Source organism: Eurosta solidaginis, chromosome 2 (assembly GCF_040869045.1).
Source record: "Eurosta solidaginis isolate ZX-2024a chromosome 2, ASM4086904v1, whole genome shotgun sequence".
NCBI classification, from domain to species: Eukaryota; Metazoa; Arthropoda; class Insecta; order Diptera; family Tephritidae; genus Eurosta; species Eurosta solidaginis.
In genome coordinates, this window is record NC_090320.1 from 181,828,143 (window position 1) to 181,848,404 (window position 20,262).

General features: G+C 40.5%; 1 protein-coding gene across 2 annotated transcripts in view; it reads right to left on the reverse strand.

Annotated features, from left to right (window-relative positions):
* Positions 1 to 1,869: 1,869 nt before the first annotated feature.
* Positions 1,870 to 20,262, reverse strand: part of Nin (blastoderm-specific gene 25D) — a 162,621-nt gene continuing 144,228 nt past the window's right edge. For both annotated transcript variants that reach the window (XM_067766513.1, XM_067766514.1), the window contains exons 6-8: positions 4,639 to 5,026; positions 4,457 to 4,568; positions 1,870 to 4,391 (exon numbers count right to left, since the gene is read on the reverse strand). In XM_067766513.1, coding sequence (XP_067622614.1) covers positions 4,159 to 4,391; positions 4,457 to 4,568; positions 4,639 to 5,026 — 733 coding nt within the window. In that variant the 3' untranslated portion in view covers positions 1,870 to 4,158. The remainder of the gene's footprint in view (positions 4,392 to 4,456; positions 4,569 to 4,638; positions 5,027 to 20,262) is intronic.

Below are 20,262 nucleotides of genomic sequence, written 5' to 3' on the forward strand. Positions count from 1 at the left end.
AATAGATACCTGCTTTTGAAATAGTTGTATATGTGATCGAAAAATCCAAAATAAAGATCACTCTTATCGCGAGTTTTATTTTCCCCCGAAAATATTCACAGTTTTTGTTCACCCTATCGCAGAGGGTGGCGAACAATTTTTCGTGTTCGAAAAAGATTTCACCTTATCGGCAACTCTTTGTTCGAGCGAAATGAACAGCGGGGAAACCCAAATTTGTTCACTTATATTTTACAGGCGAACAAGGGGAAAACAAAAGGTAAGTAATTTTTTGTTTTAAAATTTGGTACTCTTATAATTATATGTACTTTTAATATTAGAAATAAATCAATAAATAATGCACAATCGGAAGCTGAGTGGAAAAAGTGAAATTCCTGTATTGCTAAGTATGTAAATTCTATTTTTTATGACAACGTATCAGTCGGCCAAGTTATCCATTGTGGACAAAGCAACGGTTCCAAAATGTTGAGCACCTCACTGAAACAAGATTGGCTAAGGCCCACTTCATGGTCCTTTCCAACGCCTTTTCCCTATGCGAAAAAACGAAGACATGTACTCAACTTTACAATTGGTGGATCTCCAAATTTTTGCTTCAATGGTGGCAAGGAGTTGGCAAGAATATCTAGCAAATATTAGAATGCCGGCTTGTTTAGCCTGTAATATTGGCGAAATCTAATTGAAAAAAAATTTACTTGTTATTCAAAAGTGCTGAAAATAGTATTTTTAGCTTACAGTGAATCATAAAGCTCCAAAGGGTTAGAACTGTCCCTTAATTGCCTCCGAATCGCCTTCACATTTATATTCTCCCCGCGCTCAATCAATACCAACCTAATTGCAATACTATTCATTATGTTATAAATTTTTTATATCTATTTTTGTTGTATTTTAAGGAAATATATGCTTGGTTATAAAATTTACACAATTGTAAGTAAATTATTTGTTCACTGCTAATTCACAATAGAACATCAGCTGTTTCGAAGTATACTTTTCTTCGCCCGAAATTGCCGATAGGCGGAAAAAGTTCACCCGAACAAGAGAAGTGAAGGCGAACACTTTCCCGCGTGAACTTCGCGATAAAGGGGCATGCGTTTGTACGGAACAGCTAAAGTTCACCGGATGGACCCACAGTCATGTAAAATTTGAACGAAACTATTATTTGAACAAAAACACTTTGGTACTACTTGGGTCAAAGTTTATTAAAATAACAAAAAGAAAACTAAAAATGTGTTATTCCAAAAAAACAATAGAGTAAACAATGTTTGCACGGGACACGTACAGACACGTTTCCAGAAATTAACAATCTGCATTTTTAACCTATTTATCATGCAGGAATAAGAAACTGTTGCTAAGAAAGCAAGGGTGGTGCTTATATGATTTTCCAATTTTGTTTTTCCTTTTTTCTTAAACTGATACTAATTTTTAAATCTTTTTCCTCGATATGGTGAGTTGTGATGAATGTAAAATATATTGTAATTGAAAATTAATAACAAGAGCAATTCTAAAATCGGCGAAAATGTATGATTCTCCATGGAATGTTCGACATATACTTATATTAAGTGTGTAAGTATAAAATACATCGTCGTTAATGTCATGTTTGTCATGAATATCTCAGGAAGTATTAACAAACTCTTCTACCTATTATCTAAAAAACTTATTACCTCATGCATATCAACCAATGATGCATCGTCCTCTCAATTTTAATTTATTTGAATAAATCAATCATTTGTGTTTAATTGATTCATGTTTTTATCGTAATTTTGAAAATAAACTAATTTCGTCGACGACGTAAACAACCCTGCAATAATCGTGAGTACTTCAGACATAATGCTCAAAACCTAATACCAATTCATATAAAGAAAATTCAGCTTTCGATTTGTTTCTGAGTCACCCATGGAATACCGGCTAGACCTTTCGGGTGTAGTCACCATGTACTCCTCAGTGAAATACTTTATTATGATTGAAATATATTAAAATCATATTAGCTGTGTTTTTTTTTACATCTATACACGTTTACGCTTAAACTTTATCTGGACTGCTAAGCGTCAAACTTTAAATACACCTCTGAAATTGTTGCGCATAAAATTAGTACTACTAAATTTCAATACGCATTATACTCAGATGTAACTGAAATATGTGTCTATGTTTCTAAAAATGTGAGGCGTAGCATAACCTGATTAAGGTTCAGTTGGTCTTATATATGACTATCAATAGAAATTTTACGCGTCCAACGCTTTTATTTAATTGTCTGATCAACGCCCTAGATTGATGAGGAGTGTGATTACTAGTTATTAATATTATTAATAATTATTTTCTAGCTTTTAGTATTATTATTATTTCATTTAAGTATTGTTTTCAATAAAACCGTTTAAATTAAAAAATAATTATTTTATTTTCAAGTTTTTAGTCTTTATTTAATTGCCTATTATTTCTCATTATATTTAGTTCATTTAGTGACTCATAAAAATGAGTCTCTTTCCTGACAATTTGTTACAATCTGAGTCATCAATACATAATCCTTCCAAAGACTTTACTCGACTCTGCGCCACGTAGCTTGTCCCTCCTCCAGCTCCAAAATATTTTGATGTCACTTCTACCGGACTGTATGTAATATTTGTTCCAAATATTGACCAAATCGGACTACAAATACGATTTTTTTTGAATATCTCGATCCTTGCGCCACCTAGCTTTGTCATCGGGTTCTGAACTATATTCCAACCCACCCAGCATTTTTTGAAATTATTAATCATATTAGAGTCTTTTTCGAGTCTCCAGCATGATCAAAATAAGCATATATGCGCTCATTTTCTGATCAGAAAAGACTTCCTCGTCGGGAGAAAATGATACCCTACGCGCGACTACACTTGATGACCCTCTTTTAACCTATATTTCTAATCAGTATTAAGTATTTTTCGAGTCATATTTTTGTTGTGTTTTAAAGCTTTTGCGATTCTTTCTTGAGACATTTAAGAGTCTATTTGGAATCTTATTTTAATAATTTTTTGTGATCGCTTTACATTTTGTTGTTGCTTTTTCAATAAATCATATTTCACTCATAAGAGGGAGTCGATCTTCCATATGCTATGTGGGAAGTTTCAAGCTTGTAGCTTATCAGGAAGTGACTTAAATTTTAATTACAAAATTCTTTCACAACGGCCAGCCGTGCAGCCTGTCAAGTCAACCTAAATAAAACCTTTTAAAAACAAGAATATGTTATATTTGCGTCCAGGAAAAATATTTTCCAAGTTCCTAGCAAATTTTTGGCAACGTAAATTTCTTTAGCAACATGAAAATTTTTAGAACAAAGTTTTTTCTTGCAGCTTTCATTGGCAAGCTGCTCAGCGAAAATTCATATGCTTGCAGATGCCGTTCGGATTCGACATATAACATGTAGGTCCCGTTCCGTCAATTTATAAGAAATTTTAAAAAGTAGCGCGATGCAAATTGGAAGAGAAGCTTGGAGGTATATCGCGTTTTGTATTTATTTATTAGTTTTAAGTTACATTAGATTTGGAACATACTAGTATCATTGCACAGAGTTAACGTTTTATAACGATGCATTATGCAAAAGTACTTCAATATGATGAAAATGAAACAAATGATCTCAACAACTATTGCAGGGGAAGTTCACCAATCGCTGACTTATAATTTAAGAATTTAAGCTGTATATGAGTATCTATCCCATAAGAACTTCCTTGCTCAAATCGCATGCGATTAACTTGAAGACTCACTCACTCCAGTGTCTCCAATAGCAAAGTCTTATAAGGTATGAACGTACAAAAACAGTATGAAAATGTACGCCTTCCGTTGCCTGAATTTGTTCCCAAAGTTATTTTAACTCTTAAATGAAATAAAATTATTTTGATAAGTAATTCTCGTGTGTTAACGAACCCGAACTGATTTGTGTAGTTGGTTGAGCATCTCTGATCTCAATACGCCCCTTCCCTCTATTACTTTTTTAGTATGAATATAAGGTGCCACACACATACGAGATATTGTGCGAAATTTGATCTCTTTACATTAACAATATTGTTGTGGACATCATAAAGGCTTTTGTATACATACAATAAATATGAACTACCTATTCATAAAACAACGAACCTATTGTTCTATTAAATTAACTTATTTGTGTAACATGTTGTATTATTAAAATTGTTAAGGCATTCACTGTAATCCGTTTAAACCATTTTGACGTTGTTGATGCATCATATTCATGCGTGCACGATGCTGTTCCAATCTTTGAACTGTAGCTGTCAAATGTGCATTTTCCACATACAAATCTTTAACCATAACATCAGCACTTTGTAAGCGTTGTACTTGCTCTGCAATCATGGATCCCTGTGTTTCAATTCTATTGTGTAACTCGTTGAGCTCCATTTGGTATTGCTGCCATGAGCCTGAAATACAATGATTTTACACACAAAAAATCGTACACATAATTAAACTAAAGTATTTCTTTTACGTTGTAGTAGGGATTCAGTTTGATGTTGCTGTTGCTTTATGGCATTTTGTAAATGACGATTTCGCAGCTCTAGTTGATTTACACGTTGTATAATACTTGGATGTGGGGTGCGCTGGCATAAAAAGTATAAATTAAAAATTTTAAAGTTGTGAAAACGATAAATAAGTATGATAATTTCTTACAGCATAAGCTTTTTCTAAAACAGGACGTGCTTCTTGTAATTGTTGCAGCTCCATAACCAATCCATCTCGTTGTAAAGACAAGTTCTTTATCTGTTCCTTTAAAGATATTTCAAAGAACTTCAAACGTTTAAGTTCCTCCTTCATACCTAAACTCGATACGCTGTTTTCGGTACTGGGTGATGTTTTGATTTGTTTGGGACTTTGTGATTGGCGTGCACTATATGTTGATGTAGAACTGCGACTTTCAGAACTTTTCCCTGATGCCGTAGAAGATACATCATCAATTTCCGATTCAGATTGTTTAGATCCTATAGGCTTTTGGATTGGCGCAATGGTATCAATGGGAGTAGTACAGAATATTGTTGTTTCTGATGTGGTGAGATTATTGCTGAAGGATGAAAGAAGAAAACTGAGTAATAGTATACGCTTAATTGATTTAGCTTAAAAAAAGTTTGCAAGTTTGTAAGTGTTCCGTGGCCAACCCCTGAAACAAATTATAACCCCAAAGTACAACAAAAGATGCAGAATCGTAAATATCTTGGCGGTGGTTTTTAGCGTGTACCATTTATGAGGGGGAAACAACACAAGCAAGAAGTATAAAAGGTCAAGATTCCCAATAGCCACAAAGAGTATGAAAAAACCAAGCACCTAAATAAAGTCGCAATGAAACTTCCCATGTTCATAAGTTTTTATGCAAAAGCGAACATCGTAAAAATCGCGCACTATATTGCGTTTGTAAATATAAAAAAAACTTCAGACTTAGCAGTTGAAACTTATTTCGGCTTGTTCATTCACATGAAAAAATACTGTTGTAAGGAGCGCTGTTGTTTTTTATCCCCCTTTTTATCATTACACCGCTGAGCAGTGTCGGGAAGGTGGGTGGTCGTACGACTAAGATGAACTCAAAAACTTCTAAACAAAGTAAGGATGAGAAGGGAAAGGCGATGGCGTTGCAACCGGGGAAATGGGAATAGCTATTAGCGATGATTCGGAGGGGGATAGCGATGATAGTGTGCACTTAGTGCGTTCGGAAAGGGAGCGGTCTACCGGTCTACCAGAACGGACGAAGAACTAGCGTTAGAACGGTAACAACGAGATAGGGAGCTTCAGAGAATCCCGTCACAATAACGGACATTATTAGGAATTATGTCCAGTGGTTGGCCCAACCAACGACGATAACTATCGCTCAGCATGGGCCCAAGAGACAGTGGAAGAATGTCGAAGACAATTCTGAGACAAATTTTGCTACGACCTATAGAAGAGGAAGAAGCCCCAAAAAAGCAAAAGGCAGCGATCGGCTGAACCTGACATGTATGCTTTTAAAAGGCAGAAGTGCCAGGACCAGGAAGCGAATTAGCCGGAATGACAGGAATCAGACCTTAAAATCTGCAAAGCGGAACGAAGATGGAAGTATAAGTACTGGAAAGCCATGTACCTCAAAAGCTTTCATAAATGAAGAGAAAGGCAGTAATGGCTTAAAAAATAAAGACGTAAATGCTAATAAGCTAAAAAGACGTAACGATCAGACTCCAGCTTACTCGGGGATACTAAAAGGAGCTAACGCTGAGACTCTGGTTTTCACCGAGAGGAAGATGAACGAAGGTGCGAAGCAGTGTTACACTCACAGCTTGGGAAATGTCCTGGAGCGTAGGTGTATTTATGTATATGCGCCTTAAAAAGAGGAGTCCTCAGGCCAATAACCCTAATACGCTAAAATCAAGGGAGGTAAAAAATGACCTCGAGAACGTGAAAGTAGCGGAAAATTACGGGGGCATAGGTGCAGTGGTGGAGGTGCACAAACACATATAAATATAAAATATGTAGGTCCCGTCCTTCCAATTTGTAGGAAAAATTAAAAGGAGTACGACGCAAAATGGAAGAAAATATCGGCCTAAAATAATAATAATAATAATAAACCCAACGGATTAATACCCTCCAAAGCCCGCCCAACCGACACGAGGGGCGCATCCGCATGATATTGTTTTTGCCAAGTTGTTGATAGGCGGATGTTTGTTTAGCGTCGAGAGCGAAAACTGCTCAGCTACAGAATAAAAATAATCAGCTGAGTATTATACATAACAATTGGAAATTATACATGCATATATAAAATCGTTAAATAAGTTAACGATTCTAGCATATTGGTTCAAAAGAAAGGGGCTAGAAATCAGTCCATTCAGTAGTTTAGCCATAAATAATACGCCTAGCATTTCTCTACGACTTGCGAGAACTGGAAGATTGATAAGCTTTAACCGACTAGTATAAGAAGGGGGAAGATTATACGCAGAGTCCCAATAAAAATTCCTTAAAGAGAAAAGTAAAAAATGCTTCTGTCTTGACTCAAGTCTATCTGCATGAACTTGATTTCGCGGATTCCAGACTATTGATTCGTATTCTATAACGGTCTAACTAATGTGGTAAAAAGGGTTTTGGTTACATAAGGGTCACTAAGTTCTTTAGACCATCGTTTCACGAATGATAGAACACATAGCCTTATTGACAGTAGTCATAATATGAAGGTTGAAACTAATTTTAGCATCCATCGTGACTCCCAAGTCAACAAAAAAATTTACTGATACAAGACAAACATTATTAATTACGTAAGAGGCTGCTGGCAAAGATATCCGAGAGAGGCACATGAATTTACATTTATTGAGGTTCAGCGGCATTGAATTCGTGTTGCACCAAGCAACTAAGCAGTTTAAATCCGCTTGAAGCAAGGGACGTTCTTCAATAGACGCATAGGACCTAAAAGTTTTACATCATCAACATACATTAAAATTTTGGAATATTTTATTGTGGTACAGATATCATTAATAAATAGCCAGAGAGAACACGAGTATTTTTAAAAATTACTTGTTGCGTTCTACCGCAGAGATACGAAGATATCGACTGGGTGACACCAGGTTGAAAGCCCAGTCGGTCCAGCTTGTAGATAAGCAAGGAGTGGGAAACTTTATCAAATGATTTACTGAAATCAGTGTAAATAGCATCGGTGTGAAGATTTTCTCTAAATAGAAGCATAAGTTGTGAATTCAAGTAGGTTGGTAATCGTAGATTTGCCTTTACAGAATCCATGTTGGGAGTCTGCAATCAGTGTAGAAATGGAAAATGTTAGCTGATTGGTAACAATGGCTTCGAATACCTTTGGTGTGGCAGACAATTTTGCAATTCCTCTATAATTTTCTACACATGACCTAATGCCGTTTTTGTGAAGGGGTATTAGAAAAGTCTACTTCCAAGCAGCAGGAAAACACCATGTTTTAGGGACATGTTGAATAAATCAGTTAGGGGCTGATAAATGTGCTCAGCGCATTTTTTAAGAAAACATGTAGGAATTAGGTCAGGACCGTATTTGTAAAATTCCTTCAAAGACGTTAAATATGTAAAAAGCTCCGCTGGAGATATTGCTGGAATATTAATCGCGTTAAGTGAGTTAAGTGGATACGGGTATTCATTAGACGAAGAAATTAATTCAGCGGAATAGTTAGATTTGAATTATTGTGCAAAGAAGTTAGCAATATCTTAATCGTTGATAGATATTTATTTTGTGGCGTCGAGGCGGAGGTGTTGGAAGTAAACAAACAGCTTGCTTCACACGGTAGCCGGTTCTATGTAACGGAGCGATTCGGAGTTTTTTCAACCAGGGCTGTAAATTCACTGTAACCCCATTTAATTTGTTACGTCCCTCCTGATCCGGGAACGTATTGAACCTACCCCCTATCCCAGGCTCTGAATCTGTTGCATATGTCGGAAAAGGAATACCTCATACGGTCATACTCTTGCCAGTGTGTCACGTGTAAAAGATGGGTTCGTCTGGGTTAGAACCCAACGTTCATCGCCGACGATATGTCTACAAAACCTTTGTGGCTACCTGCTGTTCGCGCCCAAGGACGTACCGCGGTTCACTCTCAAGCGTACCTCCGCCAGCTTCTAGTAGCAACGCTGACCAGCAGGCCATATCAACTGTCCGCAGTTGCAAGCGCCAAACGTCTCCTCCGCTCTTACCCATGACTACAATCTACGTAGCATGGACAGTAGCAATGCTGACCACAAGCTTTAACCACCGTCCCACCCTCCTTTTCCGACAAGCACACACGTAAGCCAGCTTAGAATATTTATAATCACGACAAAGCCTATATCATTCTAGGCGTATCCACCCATCTCTACCGAATACCGTTGCACTTCAGAATTCTGCAACTTAATTGTAACGGGTTATTACTCCTGCCACCTACTATCTAAGTGGCTATCGCCCCGATATCAGCGCTCTACTCTGTGAAAGCCGTCCTATTATCGGCGTTTTTAACGCTCACCACGACTTCTGGCATTCCAGTTTGCCAGTCGACACCAGAGGCAGGTAGCTAGCAGAGCAAGTAGAAAATACGACCTTTCCCTTGTCAGGGCTCAGAAACTGCATCGAGTGCTTACCTGAGCATCTGTTCACCTGCCCATACTCCTTTCAATACCAAAATTTCTTCAAAATGAGGAAAAATTCCATGCGAATGAGGAAGAATTTCTAAAGTGTCATCCCATTCTCATTTTTCTTCAATCGGCAGAAGTTTTTTTTTCTGAGTGTACACAACCTTCACAAATCAATCTTTTGCTGCTCTCCACATTCCGACTGATGTCCGGCAAGGTGAGCGTGCGTTCCGCAAGGTCATCGCTTCAGATTTTGCACGCTTTATTCCGGCCGATAAAATACCAGAAATCATACCGCGTTTCCCGGCAAACTTAGGAAGAGAACGTGACCTGTCCCGACAACTCGACCCTAGAGACCCCCATATTAGGAATCTTAACTTGGATAGTATGCGGCTGGTAATTGAACACAAACGTGCCAAATGGGGGAGCATCTAAAGAACTGGGTGTTAGTAAACCGTGGTCAACCGTCAAATCCTTGTCTAGCCCAACAAAACACATTCATAAAGTATCCATCGCTATTGATGTTAATTAAACGATTAATTAAAAAAAAAAACTTAATATGATAAGGTATAAATCGTTTTCGGAAAGTGGGCAGATTACAAAACTTAAACAGACAATCGTTTTGCTGCCGTCCCTATCCCGACTGATGCTCGTCAAGGGGGACATGCTTTCCGTAAGGTTATTGAATGCATTTCGGCTCGTTTTATTCCCGCCGGAAGAATCCCGGAAACCCGGCCACATGTTCCAGCGGAGGCTGCTACTCTAGCGAGAGAACGTGTCCTTATAAGACAGCACGACCCAGGCGACCACCAAATAAGGGATATAACCAATGCATCAGATTGCTTGTAGATGAAAACACTCGAGCGAAGTGGGACGAGCACTTAAAGAATTGTAACCTCTCTTCCGGTGTAGGTAAGCTATGGTCGACCGTAAAGTCCCTATCGAACCCGACTAAGCACAATGACAAAATTTCCATCGCCTTTGGCGAAAAAATGAGCGAGCGCTTTCTGCCGACAATATGTAATGTATTATACGGTTGACAAAGCCAGACGGCGGCCAACAGACCCGCACACAAGTATAAACACAGCGCGTCCCCAATTACCATCACCGGCAAATACGTTGAAGATGCCATCGTTCATGCTAAACCATCTTAAACCTAGGCCCAGGCTGGCACAAATCCTTGGGCTAAACCCTTTCAGAGGGTGCCGGCTGGTAATATGCACAACAGTTTCCCCTTCCAGGGCAGTGCTAGCTAAGTTTAGGAATCATTTCCATTTGTGCCCCAGCTCCTTAATAGCTCAGGCATATGGAAATGGTTTTTAAACGTGGTCTCAAGGTGGGAACTGGACCACGCCCAGTTGAAAAGGTGGTCCACCCCTAATCCAGGGTGTTCCGTGCCCATTTGATGGTTTGCAGTCAGGGGCATCCGACTGTCTTCTTATGGAGCCTCCCGGATACCGGTCCACCCCCGGGAGTAACGGCGACTTGCTGCGGTATGGGGCTCTATCGCAGTCGACCGCATTGTTTCTCCTATTCCTTAACTTTCAGGCTGCCGAACGGTCTCACCTTAGTAGGCAGCTGACGAACCAGATTAACATGAACAACAAAAACCTGGCCTCGGATCCCTGCATGGGTAAAGATGCCGCCCTTGGATTAGGCATTAAAAAAGTCCACAATTCGTCGGGAACCGCACAGACGGCGCCGACCAGGCCTTCACGGCAACAAACAAACCTTCGGCCACCTGTGCAAGCTAGCGGAAGAACTAAACCTCTTCAGGGCAAGTCCAAATCCGCAGCAGCCGGCAAAGCTAGCCCCAAAGAGGGAAAGCAACGTTCGACTGAGCAAGCACAGGAGGCCCGTCCCACGCCCGTACCGGGCACCTCTTGTCAGCAGGTGGCTGGTAACAGCACTAAATCCTCCACGGACAAAAGTACTGCCTCCACCGCTGCAAAGCTACCTCGTAAGCCGGCTGAACCCCTTGAGGGTTCCAAGGCAAATAAGCGAACTCCGACTTCGGTCCGCAACCAGCGGAACATTCGCAATGCCGTCAAAATCGTTGAGAAACTTGGCAACTCTCCCAGCGACAAGTTGACGGCAGAGCAAAAAAGTTCTCTGGCCTGGGCCAGGAAGATTATTGCTGCCAAGAAGAGCAGCAACAACAACCCCATCCCCCCTTCCTCTTCTGCCACCAAACTACCTTCTGACCCGAAGATGCCGGCCCTTAAGAGACAAAGGTCTATGGGAAATGCCAAAAGGCACCGGCCTTCGACCTCTACTCCCCCTGCCCTGACCAAAACCTTCAGCGAGGCGGCTAAGGCCAACTTTACGCTGGCGGTTTGGAATCGCGGTTAACTGGATGGGAACATAACCCCGGATAACTGGAAGGATGTCCTTAACGGCCTTCTCAAGATATTTAAGGACATCATGACCAAGTATCCGGGGCCGGCTCCCACTATCCGTGATGCCGGCTGGTAGCAGGGTAGGGTCAAGCTTGTTTCCTGCGCCGATGAACGCTCGTGCAAGCTCTACAAACTCGCCATAGATTCGCTATGACAGCTGTGGCCTGGTTGGATGCGGTCGGTGTGGAAGAAATTCCGAACAGACCGAGAGCTTGGGCCTGGGTCCCAGACGGCATAGTGGATCCTGGCGAGATCCTGGATACCATCGCGGAGTCGAATCAAGGGCTACCTTCGAGCGATTGGAGGATAGTCCGGGTCGGCGAGACGTGGGCGAAGCAGCGTTATGTTGGCTTCCTCATAAACGAGGCTTCTCTCCCTTGGCTTGACGAATGTGGTGGAGTATTAAGCTACGGCTTCTACTCCATTACGTTGAAAATTCGAAGGGATGGTACGAAGGAGGAAACACCGGACGAGGGTGAGCCTGTACCTCAGGGCGAGGGGTCAGACAGAAACACCCCGAGTGGATCTGCTACCCATGGCACTGGTGAAGGGACCGCCACCGCGCCGGAGGATCTGGTGATTGGGGATACCGCCTCGAGCGAACCCGCAACTGCCACAACGAATCTCACGAACCCATGCAACACCTTGAGTGGACATGGGGCCGATATCGAACTGGCACGCAGCACTCCGGATGCCGAGAGCGATACACTCTCGGTATCTGAGTTTGCGGGCCAGTTCTTTAAGGGCATGGACGAGCAGCTTCTGCTGGAATCCGACCCGTCGGATGCCGAATTCGACGATATTATCGTAGAGGAGGCATCCAACGATGCGGAACAGCAGAGTATGGACGTCGATGACGCAAACGAACCGTAACGGGCGCGCAGGTACTGCAGATAAACCTGCACCACTCTAAGGCAGCCTCGGCTGCCCTAATCTTACGCCTCAGCACAACGTATGAGGACGTCGTTCTAGTCCAGGAGCCTTGGGTCGTTGGCAGCAAGGTCTGTGGACTCTTTTCTAAGGACTACCGGCTAGTGACACCGCCCGTGAGAGGTATAATCAGATCTTGTATTCTAGTAAAGAAAAATCTAGTATTTATTTTACTATCTCTTTTTAGCGATGAGGACTTTACCTGTATTAGCCTCGAGCTACAGGGTCAAACAATCTGGCTGATGTCCGCATATCTCTCGCACGATCACCCAACTTCTGTGCAGGGCCGGCTCTGCAAAGCGGTACGGGAGGCCCACAGTAAAGAGTTCCCGATAATAATTGGGGCCGATGCCAATGCACATCACACTGCTTGGGGCTCTACCAATATTAACAGTAGGGGTGAGTCTCTTTTTGATTCTATTATAAGTAACAATCTAATATATGCAACTCTGGAGACAAACCAACTTTCATCACCTCAAACAGGAAGGAGGTTCTAGATGTTACTCTAGTTTCTGGGGCATTCTCTGACCTTGTCAAAAATTGGAGAGTTTCCAACGAAAACTCCTACTCTAATCATATGTATATCATTTTCACTGTGCTCTTGCGTACACCGCCTAAGGTGGCTTACAGGAATAGGAGACGTACGGACTGGAACCTTTATAAAATAGTCCTATCCTCTACTCTCCTAAAGAACGCTTCTCACGGTAGGCCGAGCCTACCGCTAACAACTGATGAAGCGCCTCCTTTAGACACAACATTTGCTTCTCTCGGTGAGCTAGACTCATCGTCAAAAAATAGAAGAAGCAGTAGATCTTATCACCAAATCTTGTAACGCTGCCTTCACAGTAGCCTGCCCGAAGATTAAGGTGAGGGGTAAAAAGAAACCCTATTGGTGGAACCAAGAAATCTCCGAGCAGAGGAAAAACAGCAGAAAACTCTTTAACGAGGCTAAGCGCACGGGAATCTGGTCCCATTATAGGGACGCCTTAAAATCTTTTAAGAAGTTAATCCAGAAGACCAAAAGGGACTCCTGGAAGAACTTCAGCAATGACATCGAAGAAGTTTCAGAGGCCAATTGCCTACGAAAGGTCCTCTCCAAAAACCCCATACCTCCAAGCTGCATTCGCACAACGAGCGGAGAATGAGCCACTTCTAGTACGGAAATTCTGGAAACCCAGATCAGTACTCACTTTCCAGGATGCAGAGCTCAACCATACATCTTAAACACGCAATCTAACCCAGGGCCATTTCAACCCCTGGACCACATTGTAAGCGAAAAAGGAGTTATCTGGGCAATCAAGTCCTTTAAACCCTTCAAATCTCCGGGAACGGATGGAATATTTCCCGCTGAATTGCAAGCTGCAAGCGATCTTATAAGCCCGCTGCTAGCTAAAATCTACAAGGCTTGCCTCAACCTGGTCTATATCCCCACGGAATGGACCAAGGCAAAAGTAGTCTTCATACCCAAAGGAGGCAGGATATCGGGCAACAGTCCAAAGGATTTCAGACCAATAAGTCTGACCTCCTTCCTCCTAAAAGTTCTAGAACGATTGCTGGACGCCTACATTAGACGATCGGCAAATAAGGCACTAATCTCCAACAACCAACACGCCTACTCTAAGGGCAAATCCGTAGAGACAGCTCTACATGCTATCACTACTAAGATAGAGAAGGGTCTTACCTTTAAAGAATTTACGCTGGGTATCTTTCTCGACATAGAAGGAGCCTTCAACAACGTTCTCCCACCAGCGGTCACAAAATCTCTACGTTCACTAGGGGTGGAAGAGCCTCTTGCGAAATTCGTCGAGCTCCTTCTAAACAAGAGAATCATTATCTCTGAGCTGGGCAGCTCATCGTTAATAAGGTATACCAACATAGGAACCCCCCAGGGGGGCGTTCTTTCTCCTCTACTATGGAATCTGACGGTGGACGCTCTGTTATCTATACTACAGCCCACCGGATGCCAAGTCATTGCATATGCCGACGACATAGCCTTGACAGTTACCGGCAAACACCTCCCGGTGCTTGGCGAACTCTGGCAAAATGCTCTTAATCTAAGAAACACTTGGTCTATGGAATGCGGACTCAGCATCAGCAGTGAAAAAACTGAGATGGTGCTTTTTACCCGCAAACGCAGTATCCCGGAATTTACCCACCCTCCCTAGACGGGAAGGAAATCAAACTCTCTTCCGAGGTTAAATATCTCGGAGTTATTCTAGACAGGAAGCTTGACTGGAAGCGGAATGTGGAGGAACGATCCAGGAAAGCCACAATGGCTCTCTACGCTTGTAAGTCGGCAATCGGAAAAAGGTGGGGTCTCCAGCCACGCATAGTCCATTGGATCTATACGGCAGTGGTGAGACCCATACTCTTCTACGCCGTCTCCGTATGGTGGACAGCACTCGATATCGAATCTAACAAGAGTAAAGTAACGAGAGTGCAGAGGATGGCGGCAATGCTCACCAGCGCACAGTGTTTCGTGTAGAACAAGCTAGCTGGACAAAAACAAAGTTCTTATTCCAAGAAAAGTGTAATGAGAAATGAAAGAAAACAAACAAAATAACGGGATTTTTGCTTTTTTTTGATATTTTTTCTCATATATATTGAGTAATTGAAGTAAGAAGGCAGGAGTGGCCGTAAAATGCATTGATTAATTTGCAAAATTCTTGTTGAATATTAAGCTTCATATTTCTTTTAAGTGAACACTTTTATATAATTTTTTTGATGGATTCTAAGCTCGAAGGTAAGTATAATTTTTTAATAGTAATTCTTTCGCAATTAGAGTATTTTCAATATATTTAACATTCCGTTATTAAGAAGAAAAGGTATTTTTTCTCTATATTTTTAACTTTAGGGACAAAAAAGTTACATACATCCGCCGACATCCGGGCTAAATTTTACATATGTTATAGTCGCAAGTATTCTCTAATAGTCCAAAGAAAAAACCATTGCGAATTCTTTGCACATCAATTTTTAATTTTTTTTTTTTTTTTGTGTAGATTTAGTTATCTCTACATATAAAATAGGATGTATGTACGTACCAGCTCCGACGAGATATTTGAACCTTTAAAGCTGATCTAAAAACGGCAAAACCAATCCCCAGGTACAGGGAACAAACACGTAGCCATAAAACACACAAAAATAAACGCGCAAGGTCAACAAGAGCACACCAAAAGCAAAAAGGCGAAGATCACTGACTTCAACCTGCCACATTATTAAATTATTAAATAAGAAACCCTACCACAGAACAGTACTCGTTGCGCTAGACCTATACAAAGCTTTTGATACGGTCAACCACGGCACGCTTCTGCATGACTTGGAAGGTTCCTCCCTTCTTCCAAGTCTCAAAAGGTGGACCGCAAATTATCTGTCTGGGCGGCAAGCATGGGTGCAATTCATTAGCATACATCACATCTAAACCCAGAAGCATTTAATAAGGCGTAGCACAGCGTGGTACCCTATGTCCCGCTTTTGTTTAACTTCTACATCTCGAAGCTACCTTCGCCACCAGAAGGAGTCACTCTTGTATCCTACGCCGATGACTGCACAATTGTGGCCACAAGTCCAGACCCACACATCGATGAAGTTTGTAATAAAACAAACAGCTACCTCCCTGATGTCTCCAGACCAAATCATCGGCGACATTATTAACAACATGGACACGGCAAATGGCGACCATGTTGGACATCCACGTCGATGGCTTTCGCACCCGACTGTCTTACACCCAAAAATACTGGATGTGACGTTCGATCAGGATCTACATTTCCATTTACATTACATCCAGAGCCGTAATAAAATCTTCAAATCTCTTGCCGACAGCACTTGCATTATCACTTACCTACAAAGCAATTGGCTGGCCGAGGTTACTCACTGGAAGAAATTATAGGCCCGCCAAAACACTGCTTCCAAACCGCTACGGGCTGTCTTCTTATGCCCTCACCTACACAATGAGGCGAGAGTACTCCCCATTAGGGACATAAATGAAATGCTGAACAAACTGTTTCTGTCGAATACGCAGAAACCTGGGCGTCCCAACAGACATTCTTTAGGCTAATAGTTTGGTGCATTTATCTAGGAGTTTCAAATTTTACATACCGTCGACCACTAACCAGAACCATGAATGTGCAATTTTTCCGATTTTGTGTTAGAGGCCTCGTTATATTACCCTTTAGATTCTCTAGGTTCTACTTAAATCTAGAGCTTCCTACGCACGTGGAAACCCCAATAATTTGCAGTGCCATTTCCACGAATGTATAATTCAATCACACAAAGTTGAGCCAGAAAAATGAATCTAGCACATTTTTTTTTTTTTTTCATTTACATACATACTTTCGATAAGTCACAGACGCGGATGTTTTCCCAAGTTGGTTGGTTGGTTGCTGTGCTGCCCGGCTGTGAAGCCGGGCCCAAGTAGCGCTCTAGGCGCGTTTTTGATGCACTTCCTCCTGGAACCAATTATATTTTTAGGCTGATGTACCCAGCATATTGTTTTACTCAAACCACTTAGTTAAAACAAAATACCTACTGATGTCCTTGATGTGGCAGTTTGACACCGCCCTTAAGTCCGGCAACACATAATTGCCTAGAGTTCGGGACCGAATTTCGCGAGGGCTGGGCACTCGCATAGGAAGTGAGTAACCGTTTTCTCGGCACCCTCCCAAGTACTGTGATGCTCCGAATCCCAATCCGCCAACAGAATTAGCCTAGCAGGTCTTGGCTTGGCCCTAACATTATTTAAAAATCAATCTGCAGTGATTTTTTTACGTGTTTTACGTTAAAGCCATGCCATGACCACTTGGGGAAATTCTTATAGCGTATTTGCATTCAGCGCATCCAAATGTATAGAAAACGTAAGTCGCATTACCTGATCTGACTACTTTTAATTTTTTTGTATAGCGGTGTTAACAAAAAATTAGATCAGTTTTTAAAATTTTTGTTGTGCCAGAAAAATGAAAGGTCCAAAAAAAATATTAATTATGTTTAAAAAATGCGCAAAATAATGATTTTAGCTTTTATTATCTGTTATTTACTTCTATTTTAGTTTTTATTGACAAAATAAAAAGGACGCCACTCGCTGTCGCTTCCCAAAATTAGAATTAGGTTTAATCTGGCTACAACAGCTTTCGTGATTGATTGTCGTGCGTGCTGCTCTGTCGCGCCGAAAATAACGACGCTCATAAGAACATGTGTAAAAATAATATGACAGATGTGGCGGCTACACCGCCGTCGTGAATGTGATCAGCCCCAATAGCATAGCTTTATGCAAATTTAAAAGTAATGTTTTCCAAAAAACAGCTCAAAATAAATATCATTATCTGCTGTTAAATGTAAAAATTGTTAGTGATTGACTAGTTTATTTATGTTATTGTGTTATTGCCACAAATTGTACAACATTATATACAAGTTTTTGTTGGTTAACAGTATACGTTTTCTTTTGTTTTAATATTTTTATATACAAAGGTGATAGGTGTTTTTCTGTAATACTATATCATTTTGTTTGAGTAAATAGTTTTGTATTAGTTCATTATCTACATATAACAAACCGTTAACAAATTGTTCAGATGCTTCGATCAAGAAGCTATAGATTCGCGCGATTTTGCAAGCTTTATATAAATATTTATTTGAGAATCTTTTCCTGAATGTACCCCCAGAGTACGGGTTTAGATTGATTCCACTACATATTCTTAACATTTGGGTACACGTTTTTTCCCAATCTCTTAATAATCATGCATTCACTTTTGAGTGTGTTGATATTTTCTATTTTATGAAGTATTAATTTAGTTTGTTAAGGTAGAAGTTCATTTCATCATTAGCTTTAGAAATTTGCCTTTGAGATCCCAACTTTAAAATGTCATCTGCGTATATACGGACTTTTACATCACAGGAAGCGGGGTGACCTTTTGTTGGTGGGTCTGGAAAGTCTGCAATAAAGATGGTGTACAACATTGGTCCGAGCAGGGAACCTTGTGGCACCTTGCGTTTGTAACACTTCAACCATCGTAGGAGTGCGAGTTCAAATCCCACTCCTGGGAGAAAAGCCTTTGAATAGATTTACAAGGTATAATCGAAACAGCTGTCGCCTTGTCCGTCCTGATTTCACGTTTTTTAAATTTTTCCCAAATTATTAAACTAAATCGATATCATTGTTACAATTTTTTGTTAAATCTGGAACTTGCTGCTTGGCATTTAAACCACACAGAACTTTTATTTGTAAGTTTGGCTATTCATCCGTATTTTCGTAAAATAGTTGGACCAATATTTGTTTACGTTCAATTGTATTTGTTGTACTCAGATGAGCAGAGCTCACAGAGTATATTAATTTTGTTCGCATAACGGTACCCCGCAACGGCATAAACTAATCGAGATAGATACAGACTTCAATATATCAAAATGATCTGGGCGAAAAAAAAAATTCATTTAGGCGTGTCCGTCCGTCTGAGTAAATTTGAGGTATCTTAATGAAATTTGGTATGTAAGTTCCTGGGCACTCGTCTCAGATCGCTATTTAAAATGGACGAAATCGGACTATAACCACGCCCACTTTTTCGAAAAACCGAAAAAGTGTTATAATTAATTACCAAAGACAGATAAAGCGACGAAACTTGGTAGGTGGGTTGACCTTATGACGCAGAATAGAAATTTAGTATAATTTTGGACAATGGGCGTGTCACCGTCCACTTTTAAAAAAAGGGAATTTAAAAGTTTTGCAAGCTGTAATTTGGCAGCTGAGTATATAATGTTCGGTTACACCCGAACTTAGCCTTAATTACTTGATCTTTAATAATTTTAGTTATGTTTCTAGATATATCTGCGAGTGTGGCTTTACGTTGCGGATCAACGCGTCTATAAAGATCGAAAGATATACAAGATCGGTAGGAGGTATCGCGCAAAAGTTTACGGACGCATCCATGGCAGAATTTAAATTTGTGATCCTAAAATTGATTTCTTTTTCTGTGGCATTACGATTGATTGGGAAATTACACATCGTTTAATCTGTTTACATCAATTTTGTCATAATTAAACCTCTCAGATAATTAAAAATTGAGTACGTTATGATCTGGCAATACATTTAATTCAATCGCGCTGATCTGATTCAAATGGAAGTGTTCTCAAACAGTCTCGATACCCATTTGGCACATCGAAATCAATTCCAACAAATGGGGTTACAGAAAATATATCTAAAAAGGATGCTGAACTTTTAGATATCCTTGTAGGAAATTTTATTGGGACATTGCTGAAGCCAATTACTCAGAACTTTGCCATTGGGGTTATTATATGAATACCCCAATAGGGTCGACGAGCATTTAGGTATCCACCAATGACTACTTTACCTGTACTTACAGAATTTAACACCATATTAAGGTCACTAGTTTTCAGTAAGTATTTTGGGCGATATAAAGATACAAATGTAATTTCTTCATCGTTTGTTTTGAAAATTTTAGGTGCAATATTCTCTAAATGAATAATATTATGTTAGGCTTATGATTTTTTAGAAATAAATTAAAGTAATGTCTTCTATGTGCGGCCGCCGTGGTGTGATGGTAGCGTGCTCCGCTTACCACAGCGACGATGCGGGGTCACGCCCCGGACAAAGTAACGTCAAAATTTTAGAAACTAGTTTGGCAAGCGCTCCGAGTGTATTTCTGCCATGAAAAGCTTCTCAGTGAAAACTCGTCTGCCTTGCAGATGCCGTTCGGAGTCCGCATTCCGAAGTCTCTCCAATTTGTAGGAAAAATTAAAAGGAGCACGACGCAAATTGAAAGAGAAGCTAGGCCTATAATCTGTTCGGAGGTTATTGCGCCTTACATATATATATATATAAAGTCTTTTATATCGAGGTATTAAGGAATAAACATTTAAAAATATACATTTCAGGTTT